Genomic DNA, 20739 nt, shown 5'->3' on the forward strand with positions numbered 1-20739 from the left:
GTGAAGAGAGACATGAATAAATTAAAAACGCGGACAGAAAATTCCTTAATTCTATTTACAAATATTATTAAAAAAGTAATTTAAATAGAATTAAGGAATAAAAAAAAAAAAAAATCTTCCGTGATTGGTTCTCTTTAAGGTCAAAGCCAATTTTCGTTTTTGCACTTTTGCTTTTTCCACTTTATGTTTAAAAGTCCATAGCGCTTGCATTTTTTCACCTAGAGACCCACATTAGCCCTTATTTTTTGCAAAACCAATTGTACTTTGCAATGACCAGCATTATTTTTCCATAACATATGCTGCGAAACCGGAAAAAAATCATTTGCGCTGTCAAATTGAAAAAAAAAAGGAATTTGTTTTGATTTCGGGGAGTTTTGCATTTACGCCGTTCGCCCTATGGTAAAACTGACTTGTTATGCATGTTCCTCAAGTCGTTACGATTACAACGATATGTAACATGTATAACTTTTATATTATCTGATGGCTTGTAAAAAATTCAAACCATTGTTAACAAATATATGTTCCTTAAAATCGCTCTATTCCCATGCTTATAACGCTTTTATGCTTTGGTCTATGGGGCTGTGTCAGGTGTCAATTTTTGCGCCATGATCTTTGCTTTCTATCGGTACCTTGATTGCGCATATGCGACTTTTTGATCACTTTTTTTTACATTTTTTCTGGATTTGATGCGACCAAAAATGCGCAATTTTGCACTTTGGGATTTTTTCGCACTGACGCCGTTTACCGTGCGAGATCAGGAATGTGATTAATTAATAGTTTGGGCGATTACACGCGCGGCGATACTAAATATGTTTATTTATTTGTTTATTTATATTTATAAAATGGGAAAAGGGGGGTGATTTGGACTTTTGATAGGGGAGGGGATTTTTTATTAATAAAAAAACATTTTTACTTTTATTTTTACTGTAACTAGAAGTCCCCCTGCAGGCCATAGCAATCTATTGCCGAGCTGGGATCAGCCGACGGGACCCCTCTCTGAACAGATCCGTCATGGGTCGCTAAGGGGTTAAAGTAACTGTTGGGTGTTGTGCTATGTACCTATGGACATTAAGAGAGGTCATCGGAAATATGCAAATAGATTAATCTCCCATTAATATATGTAAGTATGTATTTATCAGGATACATACCTTGTAAGGAGACTGTTTTCAAGGCTGGACAGCTGTGTAGCAAGTGTTTTCCAATTTTTAAACTCAATCAATGATTCACAGTTGAAATTTTGAGGCTTGACACAATAAAAGTATTCTTCATTTTCATGATCAGCATATTCACAAAGTTCATCTTTTTTATCAAGAGCAAAACCACACTTTGTCACCGCTTCTTTATTTCCACTTGTGAATTTTCCCAAGTAATCCACTTGACCATACCAGCTATTTCTTGACTTCCAGAGAGCAGAGACGGCTTCGCTTGGGTGCATGAGAAATACGGTCACCACAACTTTACCTTCCCATAATAAGGTAAAATAAACATGGTATGTTCCATTGTTAAAATCTTCAATCCTCCCTGAAGATCCAGCTCTGGTATCAGGATTGGAAATCCTTGCTCTGAGATAGTCTCCTCCATAGGTTTTCCTCTTTCCCAGATAATCATATACATCAACTTGTACAGTTAATTGATCCCCAACACAATAACTAGTTTGGGGGATTTTAATGAACACTTTGCTGTTTGCAGCACTTGTTGTATTATCTTTATCTATAAAAGTTACTTTAGGTATCTTCTGGTCTATCTTATTGAAGATTTCATTTATCTTCTTTTGAATTTCTGAAACATTCTCAGGACTATTAGTTAAGGATACACTGGTTTTTCTATTAAAACCCTGCCAAACAGAAAAATATTAGTTGCAGTAGTGAGAAAAATAATAACAATGTTATAGTCATCATAGGGTTACTTCAGTTCATATAATTTAGGTGTAGGGTATGTTTACATGTAGTGAAATTACCATGGAAAGAAATTCACGAGCTTCTGAAAACGTCTGTGATGATATTGAGACATGTTATGGATTTTCATTATGGATCTGCAGCATTTAAATTTTTCATTCAGAAAGTTCATAGCTTTGTTACAGATTTTACCAGTTAAGCTCAATAGGAAAGGAGAAATCCTGAGGTGAAATCATTTGTTGTAGATTTTACTGCACATTACTTGCAGATCCACAGCAAAATTAGAAAACCAGTGAGAATGTTTCAGCAACCACTATGGGGGACATTAAGTCCGGCTTTTTTTTTTACCGGGCTTAAAAATATGCCCACAGCACTGGAGCTCTAAGGATTCCTCCCGAAAAATGGTAAATTCAGCCAATAGTGGACTATAATAGGGGTGTTTCGGGCGGCAGCCCGGGGCCCTGAGCTCCTGGGGGGCCCATGACCACCCAAAAAGACTTATACTATCAATGGTGTACTGTCTCCTGGCTACACTTTCGCCATGATTTGCAAAAAATCATGCTTTTTAATGGCAATTTTGCACAAATCAGGACATCATGACATTATCTGTCCTGTACTATGAACACCAGGCTAGTGCTGCCATAGTTACAGACAGTGGGGTTGGGGGGCCCAGGCTTGGTGAACAGCCTGGGGCCTATGGTAAAGTTAATCCGCCCCTGAATGCAGCGCATGCTGAGACCGCTGCCCCTCTGCTTGCTGTCGTACTCTATGTTGCACCCCGGATGGCACGGATGGGATTGATGTGAATAAAATATTTGCAAAACCACCCTTTGCGAATATTTTATGCTAATCTGGCCCATCTGCGCCATAAAAACACCTTTTAGCCACATAGTTAATATCCCCCATATATATATGTATAGGGGGGAATTTATGAAAGCTGCGCCAAGCACAGACCTAATTAAATGTCACAAAACTTTGTGCAAAGTATGAAGAAAAAAGCAGGTGAATCCACGATAGGTGGGAAAAAAAGGTTTATAAATCCAGAGAAGAAGAGGTATAGGTGTTTGGGTCCTGCACTAAATACATTGAACTTAGTAATAAGCAAGTCCTTTGAAAACACAAAAGCAATAAAGTCAGAATAAACATGGAGCATCAGATTGTGTCAAAGGTATCACTAATCTAGTCCTAGGAAGCCCTATTTAGGGATAGAGCTGTTTTTACCTAGCATTGTTCACTGGTAAGGTTCAAATAAAAAAATATGTGGTAATTAGTATTTATCAAAAAGGTTGCATAGACATAAATGAAAAAGACTGATTGAGGTTTTTTTTATATACTAGTGGAACAGATGATTGCATTAATATACCTATTGCTTTTAGAGGATTTTCTTCTGTAAATATAGCTTTTTGTATTTAGTAAATTACCTACTGCCCTCATTTTATGATATATTATTAAATATAATATGATATATTATAACTAACACAAAAGCATTAACATTATTTGTTACCTTTTTTAAGCTTTGATAATAAGTGATGCTTAGCAGGAAAAAGAGCACAACTAATGATATCACACAGCTTTTATACAAGAGGAGGGATTTCATTATGCCTGAAGAACAACAAAAATAAAAAGTATTACAAAACTACATTTTACAAAATCGTTTGTATTATATCTTGTACAGATAATGCCCAAACCTTAACTTACTAGAAATCTGGCCGTATCATCTGCGAATCCAGGTAAACTGTACCTGTGGAAGGGAAACTAGTTTACACCTGAGCAAATAAAGGAGGTCAAAAAGGTGTGTACAAAATATATAACTAGCGTTCATTTCCGATCAAATAGTTATTCCTACATAATAGCAGCCAACACTGCACTGAAATTGTGAGATGAATAAATAGGGCACAGTAAAGAATTTTCTGCCATTTAACCTGCCAAAAAATTATTTATAGTTACTTTTATGTATATGACTTATGTTAAACTGTATAAATGCTATGTTATATAACTAGACAAATAACACCTCCACTCCACCTCGAGGTTGTATCTGGCGCAGGTCCAAGGAGAACACCGGTGAGTGTATAATGTGTAGTGATATAAAAAATGTTTATTAACACATTTCTAAACCGATCCAGTTTCTTTCTCAAGTGTCATCTGCAAATGCAATAGTAAACTAACATATATACACCCACTTGATGACATCTGTAAAAGGTAATAGGTTAAGAACAATGACTAACATATTAACTCTATACAGACCAGAAATAGCAGGCTAATGATAAAGATGGCATACATACATATATAAATATATATAAGTGAAATAATACGTTGCTGGATGGCACTCTGTGCGGCTCAAAGGCTCAGGTGGGTGCACAAATCTCTGGTCGCCAGACCCAGGCTTCCAAATCCACAAAATAAATGTAACGAGACGTCACTCCAGTTACAGTGAAGAAAGCAGTGTGGTTTATTCACCCATTAAAGTTGCGATGTTTCGATCTACTCAATGAGATCTTTTTCAAGCAGTGATACAATGGTGTAAGTGGCAGGTATATAACTTGGAATACACTCCCATTAATCAACCCCCAATTAGTGACATCATAATAATTTGCATATGTAAACAATCTCCATACGTGTTAAAATACAATGCGAATCAGTGAAATATTGTTGTGGTACAGATAGGTATACACAATTCATGTGATAAAATATGGCTTATCCTCAATCCCAGTAATACAAAGTACAAATAACAAAATCATATTCAAGTTCAGTTCATCGACGGTAAATGGAGGCGACTCGTCACTCTCCCCAGATTCTAGCAATCAGCTGTTCACTCCCTCGGATCCATGCTGCAGCAGTGTTTGTAAACAATCGCACGGGGCGTGCACGAGTTGAACGCAAAGAGAACGGGTCAGGTATGGTGGCGTCATTGGGTCCGGACAGCATCGGAGAGCCGCACATGCGCCCTAGGTCCACTGGGCTTCAAGGGTGCCATCTTGGAAAAGGTCAGGCTCGCCTTCACTGCAGTGTACATCTACGGGTTACCAGGACCACCAAGAACTGCAATTGGCATACTAATTGCCTGTCAGGGATGAGGAAGATTTACCCAAAAAGAATTTATGCAGAATGCCCAACTGATAAGCCCAGCACCTTCATGGTGTCACTTTTGAGATTTCATTTGACATGTACATCTGACCATGTTGTTTATGTATTGCAGTGCCCCTGCCCTTTAATCTATGTTGGGGAGACCACGACCGAATGTGGGACAAGAGTAAACAATCATAAATCGCCATTTTAAAGGTTGTAATCATACTATCCAACAAATGAGATTTTGTATTATGGACTATATTCCACCCCCCCGAAGGGGAGGTGACTGACAGAAAATGCTTAAAGGGGTAGTGCGGCGCTCAGCAATAATTCACAGAATAACGTCCTCTTCGGGCGGCCAGCCAAACACCTCCGACTGTCCCTAGTCCTGGCCGCCCTCTGCAGCGTCATCAGATGCTGAGCCGCGATTGGCTGAGCATAACTGTGCTCAGCCAATCGCGGCTGAGCACAGTCATGACGCGGCAGAGGGGGGCCGGCATCAGGGACGGCAGGAGCTGTTCGGCCAGCCTCCAAAAGATGATGTCTTGGCACAAGATGGCGGACGGCCGTGACGCGGATCAGGTATGTATAATACACCAACTTCCGGGTACACGGGCGGGGGTGGTGGGACATGGGGAAGGGGGCCATTCACAGACATAACATACATTACAAAGTTGTTTAACTTTGTAGTGTGTGTTATTCTGTGAATAATTGCTGAGCGCCGCACTACCCCTTTAAAAGACATGAGGCTCAATGGATAAGTAAATTAAATTTGTTACACCTTAATGGGTTAAATATATTTTTTTTTCTTTGAAGGCTTTTATGTAATCCGTGTCCCAACACTTCCGGAATGAACCCGCCTACATCCCGGCCTACAGGTTTTTGCTTCGCTTGTAAATTTGTATATATGTATGTAATTTATTTACCTTAATCACTTTTTCACTTTTATTATGGCTGTAATCAAGATATGATTTATTAATTTTTTTCTTTTCTTTTCTTTTCTATATCGGTTGAAGGAGTGGGGTCTGACATACTCACCTTTTTAGGCTTAGTTTCTCATCTTTTTTAACATGGGAAGGATCTATGGAGGCATTCTGAAGTAACCGGTACCGCATCGGAAGCACAAGGCTTTCACGGGAGGTACAAGTGCAAGTACATCGAGTGCAAGTGCAAGGATTGAGAATACCACTGGAGGAGTAAATTGCAGGCATTGGAAGACCCCAGCCCGAGAGGCTGTGCTATGCTGGGTAATAGGCTGGGTGTCGACCCGTCCGGCTGTGCCCTGAGTGACACCGTGGAGGTGCTGGGCTTATCAGTTGGGCATTCTGTATAAACTCTTTTTGGGCAAATCTTCCTCATCCCTGACAGCCTATTAGTATGCCAATTGCCGTTGTTGGTGGTCCTGGTAACCCGTAGATGTATACTGCAGTGAAGGCGAGCCTGACCTTTTCCAAGAATTTGACAACCCGCCTTCCTTAACCGTCGATGAACTGGACTTGAATATGATTTTGTTATTTGAACTTTGTATTACTGGGATTGAGGATCAGCCATATTAAATCACATGAATTGTGTATACCTATCTGTACCACAACGATATTACACTGATTCGCAATTTATTTTAACACGTATGGAGAGTGTTTATATATGCAAATTATTATGATGTCTCTAATTGGTGGTTGATTAATGGGAGTGTTTTCCATGTTATATACCTGCCACTTACACCATTGTATCAGTAGTAGAGTTACACTCCGAAACGCGTTTGAAAAATCCTAGATATGAATAAGACACCCCAATAACAATAATATTATAAACAACTTTAGGACAACGGGGCCCCGTTGTCACGATATCCATACCTGGGCTGCTGACGTCAGAGTCTTCTTTGAACAGACAAGCGCGCGCTTACTGGCAAGCCAGAGTTCCGATCTGAACCTCTCTGGAGTGGTGAGCGGTGCTCTGCACCAAATATCATTATACTAACTTCTTAAGACACTTTGGTTGTACGAGCAATCAAGAGGAATGTGTAACATCTTTTAAACTGAACTGCTGTCTAATCAAGCCGGCACAATATAGCCCATACGGCTGGATACTATCACGAAGGGACAAGCTCACACTGACGGGCTATATTTAATGAACTGTAACTAATCTGTATCTCCTACTGAAAACGGCTCACACAGTGTATTGGACTTTTTACAATCCCGTACGAAGGGCTACAAACTAATCTGTATCCCTCACTGATAACGGCTGACATTGCATTGAACTTTTACAATCCTGTGCGACGGGCTACATATAACGAACTGAAATTAATCTGTATCTCTCATTGGTAACGGGTGACACAGTGCATTGAATTTCCACAATCCTGTACAAAGGGCCATAAATAACGACCTGCAACAAATCTGTTTGTTTATCTCACATCACTAACGGCTGACACAGTACATTGAACTTTACCACCCTATGCACTCTGAGACTGGAGCGCTGTCCATCCTGTCTAATTAGTGCTGGACTGCATTCCCATCATTTGCCAGCAATTCTCCCATGATGGGAGTTGTATTCCAATACTGACAAAGGGTGATTTTCTTGCTCATTTTACATGTTAATATGTTTTCAACCATTTATTGTGTACTTATATGTTTTATCCTATATAAATATTTTTGTTTTAAATTTTAGTAAATATAATTTTATATTTTGAGACCTAGAGGGCAGACGTTTATAATAAAATAAAATTTACACATAATCCTCATAGCCCCCAATACAATAATAAATGTAAAAAAAAGAAAAGTACACATATTTAGTATCACCACGTGCGTAATGGCGCTGGCAATACAAATATCACATGAACCCCTTAGTGACCGCCATATGTATTTTCACGGCGGTCACTAATGGGCTTTATTCCGATATGTACGCCTTTTACAGGCGTAAGTATCGGAATGCTCTGCCACACACTTGCAGCAGCAGAGCAGGGGATTAGCTGTCAGTGTGAGAGCTGATCTCCCCCTGAAACTACCCGGAGCGGAGGATTTTCCATTCCGGGTAGTTTAACCCATTGAATGCCGCTGTCATATCATGTAATGGGTTCCGGTGGCTGCCGCGGGTATACTCACGTGATTGGAGGTCCTTCGGTGCCGTCCAGTCCATCGATGGTTTCCATGGTAATCCCAGGGGCCTTATGAAGGCCCCTCAGGATTACCATGGATATGCTATCATGCTGACAGGCATGGCTATGCAGATTGTCAGCATGTCAGCATGATGCATATTACAATACACTGCACTACAGTAGTAGTGCAGTGTATTGTATCAGTGATCACAGATCACTTTACAATATTACACTAGTGTACAGTAATGTACTCTAGTGTAAACGTAAAAAAAAAGTGCACCAAAACACAACCCCCCCCCCCCCCAATAATAAAAATGCATTATATTCCCTATACACTATAAACCGTTACATAAAACAGATCAAAACCACAAAACCTATGCATGTTTGGTATCGCCACATCCGTAACAACCCAATCTATAAAACTAAATCCACCCCGTACGGTCCTGGTACAAGCAATCAGCGGTATATACTCCGTATTACCTGTAACCACCCCGGGCTACCTGTAACCACACCAGATTACCTGTAACCACCCCAGATTACCCGTAACCAACCCAGATTGCCACAGACCGCCCATAACCCCCTTGATTGTCCATCACCACACCAGATTGCCTGTAACCACCCCAGATAGCCAGTAAACACCCCCAGATTGCCTGATCACCCCAGATTGCCACAGACTGCCCGTCACCACCCCAGATTGCCCATAACCACCCCCAGATAGCCAGTAAACACCCCCAGATTGCCCGTAACCACCCCAGATTGCCCGTAACCACCCCAGATTGCCAGTGAACATCCCCAGATTGCCCGTAAACACCTCCAGATTACACGTAATCTCAATTTTTAAATTTTTTTTTTAGCAATTTAGCAGCTATTCTATTTTTAGCAACTTTAGCAGCTATTCTAATAACCGATACTAGCGGCGGTTTTGCTCCAGCAAAATGGCGCTCCTTTCCTTCTGTGCCCTGCTGTGTGCTCATACAGTGGTTTATGCCCACGTATGGGGTACTGTTGTACTCAGGAGAACCTGCGTTACAGATTTTGGGGTGCGTTTTCTCTCTTGTTCCTTGTGAAGTTGAGAAATTTCAAACTAAACAAACATATTGGAAAAATTCTTGTTTTTCATTATTACTGTCAAATTTTGCATACTTTCCTCTAATACCTCTAGGGTCAAAATGCTCACTGCACCCCAGGATGACTTCTTTAAGGGGTGTAGTTTCCAAAGTGGGGTGACTTATGGGGAGGTTTCTCTTCTGCGGACACTACAGGGGCACTGCAAACGCACCTGGCGCCTGAAAACTTGTACAGCAAAATCTGCACTAAAAATGCTAATTGGGGCTCCTTCCCTTCTGAGCTCCGCTATGTGCCCATACAGTGGTTTACTCCCACATATGGGGTACCGTTGTACTCAGGAGAACCTGTGTTAAAAATTTTGGGGTGCTTTTTCTCTACTTTTGGTTGTGAAAATGTGATACCTTAATCTGAACGAACATACTATTTGAAAATTTCTATTTTCCATTTTTTTCCGGCCTAATTGTGAATACTTTCCTCCATCCCCTGTAGGGTTAAATTGCTCATTATACCCCTAGATTAATTTTTTTAAGGTGTCTAGTTTCGATCTCAGAATCGCTAGCATACGTTAAAGCATCACTGAGCTATAAGCGCATAAAGTGAGACAATTCAGATTTTGAAAAATGGGCCCGGTCATTAAGGCCCAAATAGGCTTGGTCCCTTAAGGGTTAATCAAAACTTTTCACATGTCTCTAAAACAGCACTTCCTAAACTTTATGGTGTGACCCACTGTGGAGGAGCGGCTCACTGATGAGGCATTGAGTCCCTGTCTGTACCTGACATCAGTATGAAGCAGGGATCAGTGTAAAACCACCCCTCTGGAGAATCCTCCGGTGGGCCCTGACAGCTGTGCAACATGCTGTGCTGCAGCATCCTCTCGGGAATCCAGATAAGTTGATCCTGCTGCTTGGGCTGACAGTTTGTTGGGTTCTTCTGGTGGCAGCATCCCTGTGACTGGAATGGGAATTTGGAAAGAAGCTGAGTGGCGCATCAGGAGAGGAGCTGTGAGGGAGCTGTGTAGTTGAGTTTATTTATTTTTTTCAGAGAGGCCCTAAACTATATAGGGGTTGCACAGAGGAGTCTAATAATACTCAAGAGTGCAACAAGACCTAATACTTTATGGGGGCAGTGCAGAGTAGTCTAATACTATATTGATAGAATTAGAGAGAGCGCTCAATAGCTTAATACAGAAAAAAAGAAAAAAGGTGAAGGTATATATGGAGCTCTCACCTTAGTGAGTTATAAGACACAACATGTTTCAAGACTGGTCCGATCTCTTCCTCAAGTGACACTTTAATTTATTTATTACGTTATTTTAATATTCGCTATCTATTCCTGGCTACCTGGACCTGCGCCCAGCATCCTGTTGTTGGATTGAAAGAATTTGTGTAATACTATATTGACAAGTAGAAATAAAAAGATGCACACCGATGTTCACACTGGGTCAGATAAAGGAAACACCTTCACTCCTTTTTGCTATAGAACATTAATAAATGAAAGTACTGACACATTCTTTGTATTATTTTCTTTTTGTATTCAATGCATATAAAATATGACATTAGGCTTTATACAGTTCATTTTCTGTTTCAATCACACCCAAGTGCACAAGATCCTTAGCGGAACCCCGTTGTTGTTTCCAGCAAGGTCGCTGATAGGGTCCACGTATCCACTAACAAGCAGAGTCCTCCGTGACAGTCGGGAGGCCAGGTGGTGGCGTGATGACGCATGCAACATTTCGGAGAAAAAATCTCCTTTCTCCAGAGAAACGTCATCATGTCATCACGCCACCACCTGGCCTCCCGACTGTCATGGAGGACTCTGCTTGTTAGTGGATACGTGGACCCTGTCAACGACCTTGCTGGAAACAACGATGGGGTTCCACTAAGTATCTTGTGCACTTGGGTGTGATTGAAACAGAAAATGAACGGTATAAAGCCTGATGTCATATTTTATATGCATTGAATACAAAAAGAAAATAACACAAAGAACATGTTAGTACTTTCATTTATTAATACTATATAGAGGCACAGAGGGATCCGATACTATATGGGGACACTGACAGACCTAGCTACTACCTGAAAATAGACACAGAGGGGGAGATTTATCAAACATGGTGTAAAGTGAAACTGACTCAGTTGCCCCTAGCAACCAATCAGATTCCACCTTTCATTTTCCAAAGAGTCTGTGAGGAATGAAAAGTGGAATCTGATTGGTTGCTAGGGGCAATTGAGCCAGTTTTAACTTTACACCATGTTTGATAAATCTCCCCCAGAGTGTCCTAATACTATGTGAAGACTACACAGAGGAACATAATACTATATGGGGGCTCTACACAGGGGCCTTGTACTATATGGGAGATGGAGGGACATTATATGATATGGGGGTTTTACAGAGAAGTCCTAAAACTAAATGAGGGAACTTATGATGGGCTTAACTATTTAATGAACAGACATAGAAGGGCCTAATATAATATGGAAGCAGTACATAAGGGCAGAGCATAATAATTTACAAGGATTTCTCAGAGGGGCCTGGCAGTATAGAAGCGTCTACAGGGAGGGACACTACTGTATGGGGAATGCACAGAGGGGCCTAACACTACACTTCTCAAAAAATATAATAAAGAGAACACTTTTATGTGTTTGTCTACACATGGAAGTGTAGAGCACATAAGAGCAAGAAGCAGGAGCGTAACAGCGTTAGAGTGTGAGATGGGGGCCATCATTCTGGAACACCAGGTTTGATATAGCACTAGACTAGCTTTTGCACATCTATACCAACAATATGGTCTATGATTTAACGGTAGTGTACATAAAGAGTTGTGTTAAAGATACGGCGCTAGTTATTTTAGCGGGTCGTAGCTCGCTGCTATTGGATGCAATATGGAGATGGACCCTTTCTCTCCAATTTTAGTCGGTTTTAAACAATGTGTGTATGAGCATCCAGCGCCACTACATTCCCCCTGGTGATAAGCTACTGATACAACAGGATAGCACTTACTCAGTTTTCTTGTATGTGAATGCACAATATCGTCTGTTCTATTGTTCTTCCGTTCCGTCCTAAAAAGGTAGCAGCTGTGGTAGCTGTAGTAGTTTTGAAGATGTGGTGGATTAGTTTGTTGAAAGTGTGCCGAGAGTGTGCTCCGGCCGGCAGCGCGACCTCAATCGGCTTCAGCGTTCCGTTCCGTGTGTGAAGTGTGACGTCACAGTAGCTCACTACGGAGTCTCGAAGGGACCATCCAACGTTTCAGCGTGACTTACGCCTTCCTCAGGGATAACGGCCCCCCTCTGCTTGCTCCTTTTAAAGATGTAAGTGGAACGCCTCCGATCAAACAGGTAATCCATCATTCTACAGTCCCTCTTATTGCCGCTATGTATTTTTATATCATCTAATGCATTCCATGATTAGTTTAAAAATGCAAAAAGTTCCATATCTGCATTTAGTCCATTTGGGATCATGGTGTTGAACTGAAAGGTCATTTTAGTTTCGGCGCATGACAATTGCTCTATAAAGTTGCCCCCTCTCCAGTGTCTATTTATTTTCTTCAGTCCCCCAAAAATTGTGTTTTTCTATTCCCCCCCATGTTTTTCTGTATAATGCTTGGATAGGGGATGTCCTTGGAATTTTCTTTCTATGTTATATATGTGTTCCTGTAGTCTTTTCTGTAGCAAACGTTTAGTACGGCCTATGTATATTTTTTCACATGGGCATTTGATAAAATAAATTATCCCTTTATCTTTGCATGTGATATGTGATTTTATTGAGTATGTGTGTTCTTTATTCTTTAATTCCACTATGGGGTTTTTTATTTTACATTTTTGGCAGGCTTTACATTTTTTACATGGGTAAAAACCGGGGACTGAATGTATATAATTATTTAAATCGTTCAGACGTTTCCTTTCGTGTTTTATTGTAGGGGCAATCATGTTTCCAACATTTCTTGCTTTCTTGAAAATGAATGTAGGGTTTTGGGGGATTTTTTCCCCTATGATCTTATCTCCTCTTAAAATGTCCCAATGTTTTTTTATTTTTCTCTTTAGCATATAGCTATGAGTAGTGTATGTGGTTACGATAGGTACTTTTATTGTGTCATCTTCAGTTTCCGTGTTTCTCCTGGTTTTCTCTTGTAGTAGTGTGCCTCTTTCCATTTCATGTATTTCTCCACAAGTTAATTCCATATGTTTTTTATTGTATCCTTTGGCTAACAGTTTAGTTTGTAATTTTGTAGCTTCTCTTTCGTAATCCTCTATGTTGGTACAATTTCTCCTTAATCTGGTGAATTGCCCCTTGGGGATATTTGTTAGCCATATGGGTAAATGGCAGCTTTTTCTGTCTATGTAGCTGTTGCTATCTGTAGGTTTACTATATGTTTTGGTGTGTAAACAGTCGTTTTTGATATAAATGGTTAAATCCAAAAAATGTATTTCTTCCTTGCTAAAATGTGGTGTAAAATTTAAATAAAATTCATTTTTATTGATTTCCTCTAAAAACACCTTCAAACTCTCCTCTCCTCCTTTCCAAATAAAGACGATATCGTCTATAAAACGATGCCAAAATAAGAGGTCGGCGATGAGCACTCCATTCGGATGAATAATGTTATTCTCCCACTGTCCCACATACAGGTTTGAATAACTGGGTGCGAATTTCGTGCCCATCGCCGTACCCCATAACTGCTTGTAAAATTGTCCCTCATAAAAGAAATAATTATGATGTAAAATAAAAGAAATACAATCCCCTAAAAAAGTTATCTGGTCCTCTTCATATTTTCCTGATGTTCTTAAGAAAAATTCAGTTGCTTCTCTCCCTCTGTCATGCTGTATAATAGTATATAATGAGGTTACGTCTAAGGTGCATAAAATATAGCTACTATCCCATTTAACTTGACTTATTATTTGCAATACATGTTTAGTATCTTTCAGATACGTCGGGAGGGATTGTGCACAACCTTGTAAAAAGTTGTCTAGATATCCTGAAAGATTAGAAGTCAAGCTGTCTATCCCTGAGATTATTGGTCTGCCGGGGGGTTTGTTCATTGATTTGTGTATCTTTGGCAGATAGTAGAACACTGGGATTTTGGGATTCTGATTCATGATATATTCTCTTTCATTCTTCGAAATGAGTCCTTTCTCTCGCCCCTTCTCGATTAATTTGTTAAGTTCCTGTCTATATTTTATTGTGGGATCTCCACTGAGTTTTTCGTAAGTTTTGTCATCTTTAAGTATCCTTAAGCATTCCTCATGGTAGTGTTCTTTATTTAAGATGACTATACTCCCCCCCCCCCCTTGTCGGCTGGTCGTATGATGATATCATTATTATCCTGCAAGCTTTTCTTTCTTCTTTAGGTTTTCTTTCTTTTGTGTTTCTGGTATCTTTGTGTTCCTAATTTCCCTCACTATCATATCTTCAAAAGTTCTAAGTGATTCTGAATGTTCATTTTGAGGGCAAAATTTGGACTTCTTCTTTAATGTGGTATGAGTGTATGTCCCCTTATTTTCTACTGTTGATTAAATTGGATTTTTTAGAAAGAATTTCTTAAGAGTGAGGTTTCTAATAAACTTCTTGACCCCTATGTATGCGTCAAATTTATTAAACTTTGATGTAGGGGCATATTTTAGGCCTTTTTGCAGCAGGGACTGTTCATTTGGTTTCAGGATATATGTACTTAAATTAAAGATCTTTTGTGTTTCTTTGTCTAATGATTGTTGTCTTTCTCTTTTGGTGAATTTCCCTCCTCTGGTTCCTCTCTTGTGTTTTTTCTTGTTACCCTTCGAAAAAAATCTTTCTTTACTGTCCTTTTTGTTACCATTCTTTTACCTTTACTTTGGGTATGTGTATCTTTTGTATATCCATGTTTTACCTTGTATTTCTCTGTTATATCTGGTGATATAATAGGGTTACTTGATAACTGTTATTTCTTCTAGAGATTGGTATCTATTTGTGATGGGTACGGTTGGTATTTCTATTGTACGGGGATCATGTGTTGTGCTTTGTGAATCGTTCATATTATGCACTGATTTGTTCTTGACCACGATTTTCGGGGAGATTGGTATTGTTGTTCTTGTTTCCTTGCTTTCGTTATGTCTAATTTCTGATGTTATACTTCTGTTAGAAGTATTCAGTTCATCGTAAATGGAGATTTCTACTATTTCCTCTTCCTTATCCCCTATGATCTCCTGCTCTCCTGTCTCATCCACTTCCAGTAAACGGTTGTTTGGGGGACTGAAGAAAATAAATAGACACTGGAGAGGGGGCAACTTTATAGAGCAATTGTCACGCGCCGAAACTAAAATGATCTTTCAGTTCAACACCATGATCCCAAATGGACTAAATGCAGATATGGAACTTTTTGCATTTTTAAACTAATCATGGGAATGCATTAGATGATATAAAAATACATAGCGGCAATAAGAGGGACTGTAGAATGATGGATTACCTGTTTGATCGGAGGCGTTCCACTTACATCTTTAAAAGGAGCAAGCAGAGGGGGGCCGTTATCCCTGAGGAAGGCGTAAGTCACGCTGAAACGTTGGATGGTCCTTTCGAGACTCCGTAGTGAGCTACTGTGACGTCACACTTCACACACGGAACGGAACGCTGAAGCCGATTGAGGCCGCGCTTCCGGCCGGAGCGCACTCTCGGCACACTTTCAACAAACTAATCCACCACATCTTCAAAACTACTACAGCTACCACAGCTGCTACCTTTTTAGGACGGAACGGAGGAACAATAGAACAGACGATATTGTGCATTCACATACAAGAAAACTGAGTAAGTGCTATCCTATTGTATCAGTAGCTTATCACCAGGGGGAATGTAGTGGCGCTGGATGCTCATACACACATGGTCTATGATTTGTTCAGTATACTGATAGCATGATATTTTGTTGCACTTGCTCTTTGTAACATGCATTTATGCTGTAGAAATGGATTTGTAAACCTGTGATGATGCACTAGTACTCTATATTGTCAGGATCTGTCCCAGTAACATGGCCTCCTGCCTTCCTAAGTCCTGTTTTATGTTGTTTTCTTGTGGTAGTATTTGATAAAGGGGTTTTGGTCTGTGGGTACTTAGTCCGTTTGGTCTGCTCCTAGTCTAGCACCTTTGTTTCCTGTGTAGGCCGCTTACTCTGTATTATACATAGTATACACACCCACTGGTCCTTCTTACACCACAGGAGTAACATACAACCCTTGCAGATATGTAAAAACTACTTTACTAATAATGACAAGATGACTAAAGATGACAAGGGCATTATACATTATATACAAATACAATACATTACATAGAGACCACAACCACACACAGCTGCCTCCCTTCCTACCCCCTGGATACCAAGCACCATGTGACCAATAATGTGTATGTATATACAGTATAACATATATCCAGATCCTAAACCGTATCCTGGATCTATACTAACAAAGCCACATCCAGCAGCTGACCACCATTACATGTACATATAAAAACTCATGCATTTATTTGGTTTACCTTTCTGTCTTTCAAAAAGACTTCCTCTATGGAATTCCCCACTATTTCCACTTAATTCTGATCATTTAGATTACATGATGTGGCAGAGTGAACATATTTCCACTGTGGAGGACTTACTAGATACTACCTCTCATACTTTCTTACCATGGGACAATCTCAGGATTAAATATAACCTACCCCCCTCCCACCAACCCCAATATAACCAACTAAAAGAATTTATCACCAATAGGGTATGTGATCTTGCAAAAGCAGAAAGCAATACTGACTTTGATAACCTATTTCCTATACCTCCTGTCCATAACTGCCTATCCCATATTTACAAAGAAATTAGATCAAGATCTCAACATAATCTAACTTTACAAATATTTCAACATAAATGGTCCTCTATAATCGCCTCTACAGACTTGACCTAACAAATTTTAATAGGTTCGCAGTTTGTTCACTCTACCACACCAAATGTAGCATTACGGGAAGTTCACTTTCGTTTTATCCATAAAGCAATATACGCTTTTAATTTTCCCTCATCTAATATGCCTGCTCATTACTTGAAAAGTTGTCCAAAATGTGCACTCCCTAGAGCGGACTTGTTTCACTGTGCATGGTCTTGTGTACATGTACAAACGTTCTGGGAATCTATACGGCTCTTTCTAAACTCCACGTGGGGCCATGCAATACCTCTTCTACCTCTTAGTTATCTCTTTCATTATATAAAAAAAGATTCCACTCTTTCATCCAATGAATTAATTACCTCCAAAGGAATTCATTTAACCCTGTTGGTATCCCTAAAGTGTTTAGTGAAACGCTGGATATCAGATGCTATACCGCCTATATCTGAAGTGATATCCACCTTGAGGCTCGGTTCACACGTTGTAAGAGTGCGGCTGTATTTGCGGCTGTAATTGTGCGGCGGTATTTTTGGTGGTTCGTGTGTATGCTTGGAAGTATAGGATATGCCGCTGCACAGTGCACACTATGTATGAATCTACGGCCCTATCGTAAACGGACCCGTAAAAAATGAACAAGACCATTGTTTGCGGCTGAATATGCGGCCGTGGATTGACAGGCGGTCCGTACGGAGTACTTCAAAAATAGCCGGCAATGATGCCGAATGCCGATGCCTCTAATAGTTAATATATTAAATTAATCAAACACATTTTCTTTGTAATCAAGACACTTTCGTTGATCAATAATTTATTTCTAACGAATCCATCATTTTGCAATTAAATATACTGTTAAAAAAAATAGATATATAAATAAATGTATATTTATCTATATATTTATTTTTTGACAGTATATTGAATTGCACAATGATGGATTCGTTAGAAATAAATTATTGACCAACGAAACTGTATTTATTTCAACGAAAATGTGTTTTTTTAATTAAATATTAATTAGTACAGGAAGCTCTATAAGCCGTTAATTCATATGCCGGCAATAGAGCATTCTGTACTAATCATCACTTTACTTTAATGAAAACATCAAATGTTTCTTCTAATTATGTTATGACAATAGCATTATTAGAAGAAACATTTAGAATTATATGTGCGCTCAGCTGATTGGCTGTTCGGCTGAGCGCACATATAATAAGCCGGTCCGCAGTACAGTCACTTCATTGTGCTGCGGACCAGCGAAGAGGACGCATCGGGGTGAGTATAGAGCTCTCCCCAATCCCTCCCCAGCACTGCACCCCTCCCAGCAAGGAAGGGGGGTCACTTAACCCCTTCCTTGCTGGGATGGGTGCAGTCTGACATCAGTCTGGCCCCCAGGGGGTTAAGGGGGATGCAATACATCCTCCCTTAACCCCTTGGGGGCCAGACTGTAAGCAGCGATCTGTAAAGATGCTGCATACTGTAAGGAGCACAACACCGCTCACAATGATGGGTGTTGTGCTCCTGTTTGTGTGTTTTTGTGTGTTTCTCCCTTTTTGTTTTTCAGATATCGGTATCCTGGGGATTACGTCGGATTCCATGGACTACGTCGATGACCAGCGTTTTTTTAATGTTTTTTTTAATAAAATGGTCAATGAGGGGTGTGGGGGTGTTTTTATTTGAATAAAAAAATTTGTAAACTTGTGTCTTGTCTTTATTTCTTTACTTTATAGACTTAGTAGTGGAAGCCGTCTAATAGACGGAATCCATTACTAAGTTGGGGCCTAGTGTTAGCCGGTATAAAATGGCTAACACTAACCCCCCATTATTACCCCAGTACCCAATGCCACCAGGGGTACTGGGAAGAGCCGGGTGCCAGTGGTCCCGGAGCGTCAAAATTGGCGCTCCTGGACCGGGCGGCAGCAGGCTGGTAAGATTTAGGCTGGGGAGGGCCTAAACCAATGGCTCTTCCCACCCTGGTGTTACCAGGCTGCTGTCGCTTGGTTTTTAACCCGGCTGGTTCTAAAAATAGGGGGGACCCTATGCGTTTTTTTTTAAATAAATAAATAATTAAAAAAAAACGCATAGGGTCCCCCCTATTTTTATAACCAGCCGGGTTAAAAACCAAACGACAGCAGCCTGGTAACACCAGGGTGGAAAGAGCCATTGGTTTAGGCCCTCCCCAGCCTAAATCTTACCAGCCTGCTGCTGCCCGGTCCAGGAGCGCCAATATTGACGCTCCGGGACCACTGGCACCCGGCTCTTCCCAGTACCCCTGGTGGCATTGGGTACTGGGGTAATAATGGGGGGTTAGTGTTAACCATTTTATACCGGCTAACACTAGGCCCCGACTTAGTAATGGATTCCGTCTATTAGACGGCTTCCACTACTAAGTCTATAAAGTAAAGAAATAAAGACAAGACACAAGTTTACAAATTTTTTTATTCAAATAAAAACACCCCCACACCCCTCATTGACGATTTTATTAAAAAAAACATTAAAAAAACGCTGGTCATCGACGTAGTCCACGGAATCTGACGTAATCCCCTGGATACCGATATCTGAAAAACAAAAAGGGAGAAACACACAAAAAACACACAAACAGGAGCACAACACCCATCATTGTGAGCGGTGTTGTGCACCTTACAGTATGCAGCATCTTTACAGATCGCTGCTTACAGTCTGACCCCCAAGGGGTTAAGGGAGGATGTATTGCATCCCCCTTAACCCCCTGGGGGCCAGACTGATGTCAGACTGCACCCATCCCAGCAAGGAAGGGGTTAAGTGACCCCCCTTCCTTGCTGGGAGGGGTGCAGTGCCGGGGAGGGGGTGTGGAGAGCTGTATACTCACCCCGATGTGTCCTCTTCGCTGGTCCGCAGCACAATGAAGTCACTGTGCTGCGGACCGGCTCATTATATGTGCGCTCAGCCGATCAGCCAATCAGCTGAGCGCACATATAATTCTAAATGTTTCTTCTAATAATGGTATTGTCATAACATAATTAGAAGAAACATTTGATGTTTTCATTAAAGTTAAGTGATGATTAGTACAGAATGCTCTATTGCCGGCATATGAATTACCGGCTTATGGAGTTTCCTGTACTAATTAATATTTAATTAAGAAAACACATTTTCGTTTAAATAAATTCAGTTTCGTTGGTCAATAATTTAATTCTAACGAATCCATCATTGTGCAATTAAATATACTGTCAAAAAATAAATATATATATAAATATACATTTATTTATATATATATTTATTTTAACAGTATATTTAATTGCAAAATGATGGAATCGTTTACATTTAATTATTGAACAATAAAAGGGACTTTATTAGACAGAAAATGTGTTTTATTAATTCAATATATTAACCATGAGACACATCGGCTATAGTGCAGAGGATCGCAAACCCCGGTAATAGCGATTCATGTAAACTGTGTTCCCTGCTTTCCCAGATGCATCCAGAGGTGTTTCCATCACTTTCTTAACATTTTATTTGTTATTTTTAGTTGAACCAGATTTCCAAGTAAATGACCGTATGTTTTGAGCCGCATGTCTATTTTTTCCCACGGCCGGAGTTTCACCCGCACATTTACAGCCGCATAAAAAATACAGCCGCACAGTTACAGCGTGTGAACCCAGCCTAAAAGAGATATTCCACTGGGAAATGTTAGACATTCTGAGAACTAAGGCAAAAACAACTAAAACATTTATGTCTAAATGGAAACAGTTTATGATTCAAGACTTCACTGCGGAGGAAAGAGAAACAATAA

At 40.1% G+C, this 20739-nt stretch overlaps 1 protein-coding gene across 4 annotated transcripts in view; it reads right to left on the bottom strand.

Moving 5' to 3' along the window:
• The window catches only part of LOC138769652 (NXPE family member 4-like), an 89663-nt gene that overhangs the window by 22816 nt on the left and 46108 nt on the right, over positions 1-20739 (bottom strand). For all 4 annotated transcript variants that reach the window (XM_069948256.1, XM_069948257.1, XM_069948259.1 and 1 more), the window contains 3 exons: positions 3594-3636; positions 3400-3497; positions 1149-1834 (listed from right to left, as the gene is read on the bottom strand). In XM_069948256.1, the coding sequence (XP_069804357.1) occupies positions 1149-1834; positions 3400-3492 (779 nt within the window). In that variant the 5' untranslated portion in view covers positions 3493-3497; positions 3594-3636. The remainder of the gene's footprint in view (positions 1-1148; positions 1835-3399; positions 3498-3593; positions 3637-20739) is intronic.

The sequence above is a fragment of the Dendropsophus ebraccatus genome, chromosome 12, assembly GCF_027789765.1.
Source record: "Dendropsophus ebraccatus isolate aDenEbr1 chromosome 12, aDenEbr1.pat, whole genome shotgun sequence".
NCBI classification, from domain to species: domain Eukaryota; kingdom Metazoa; phylum Chordata; class Amphibia; order Anura; family Hylidae; genus Dendropsophus; species Dendropsophus ebraccatus.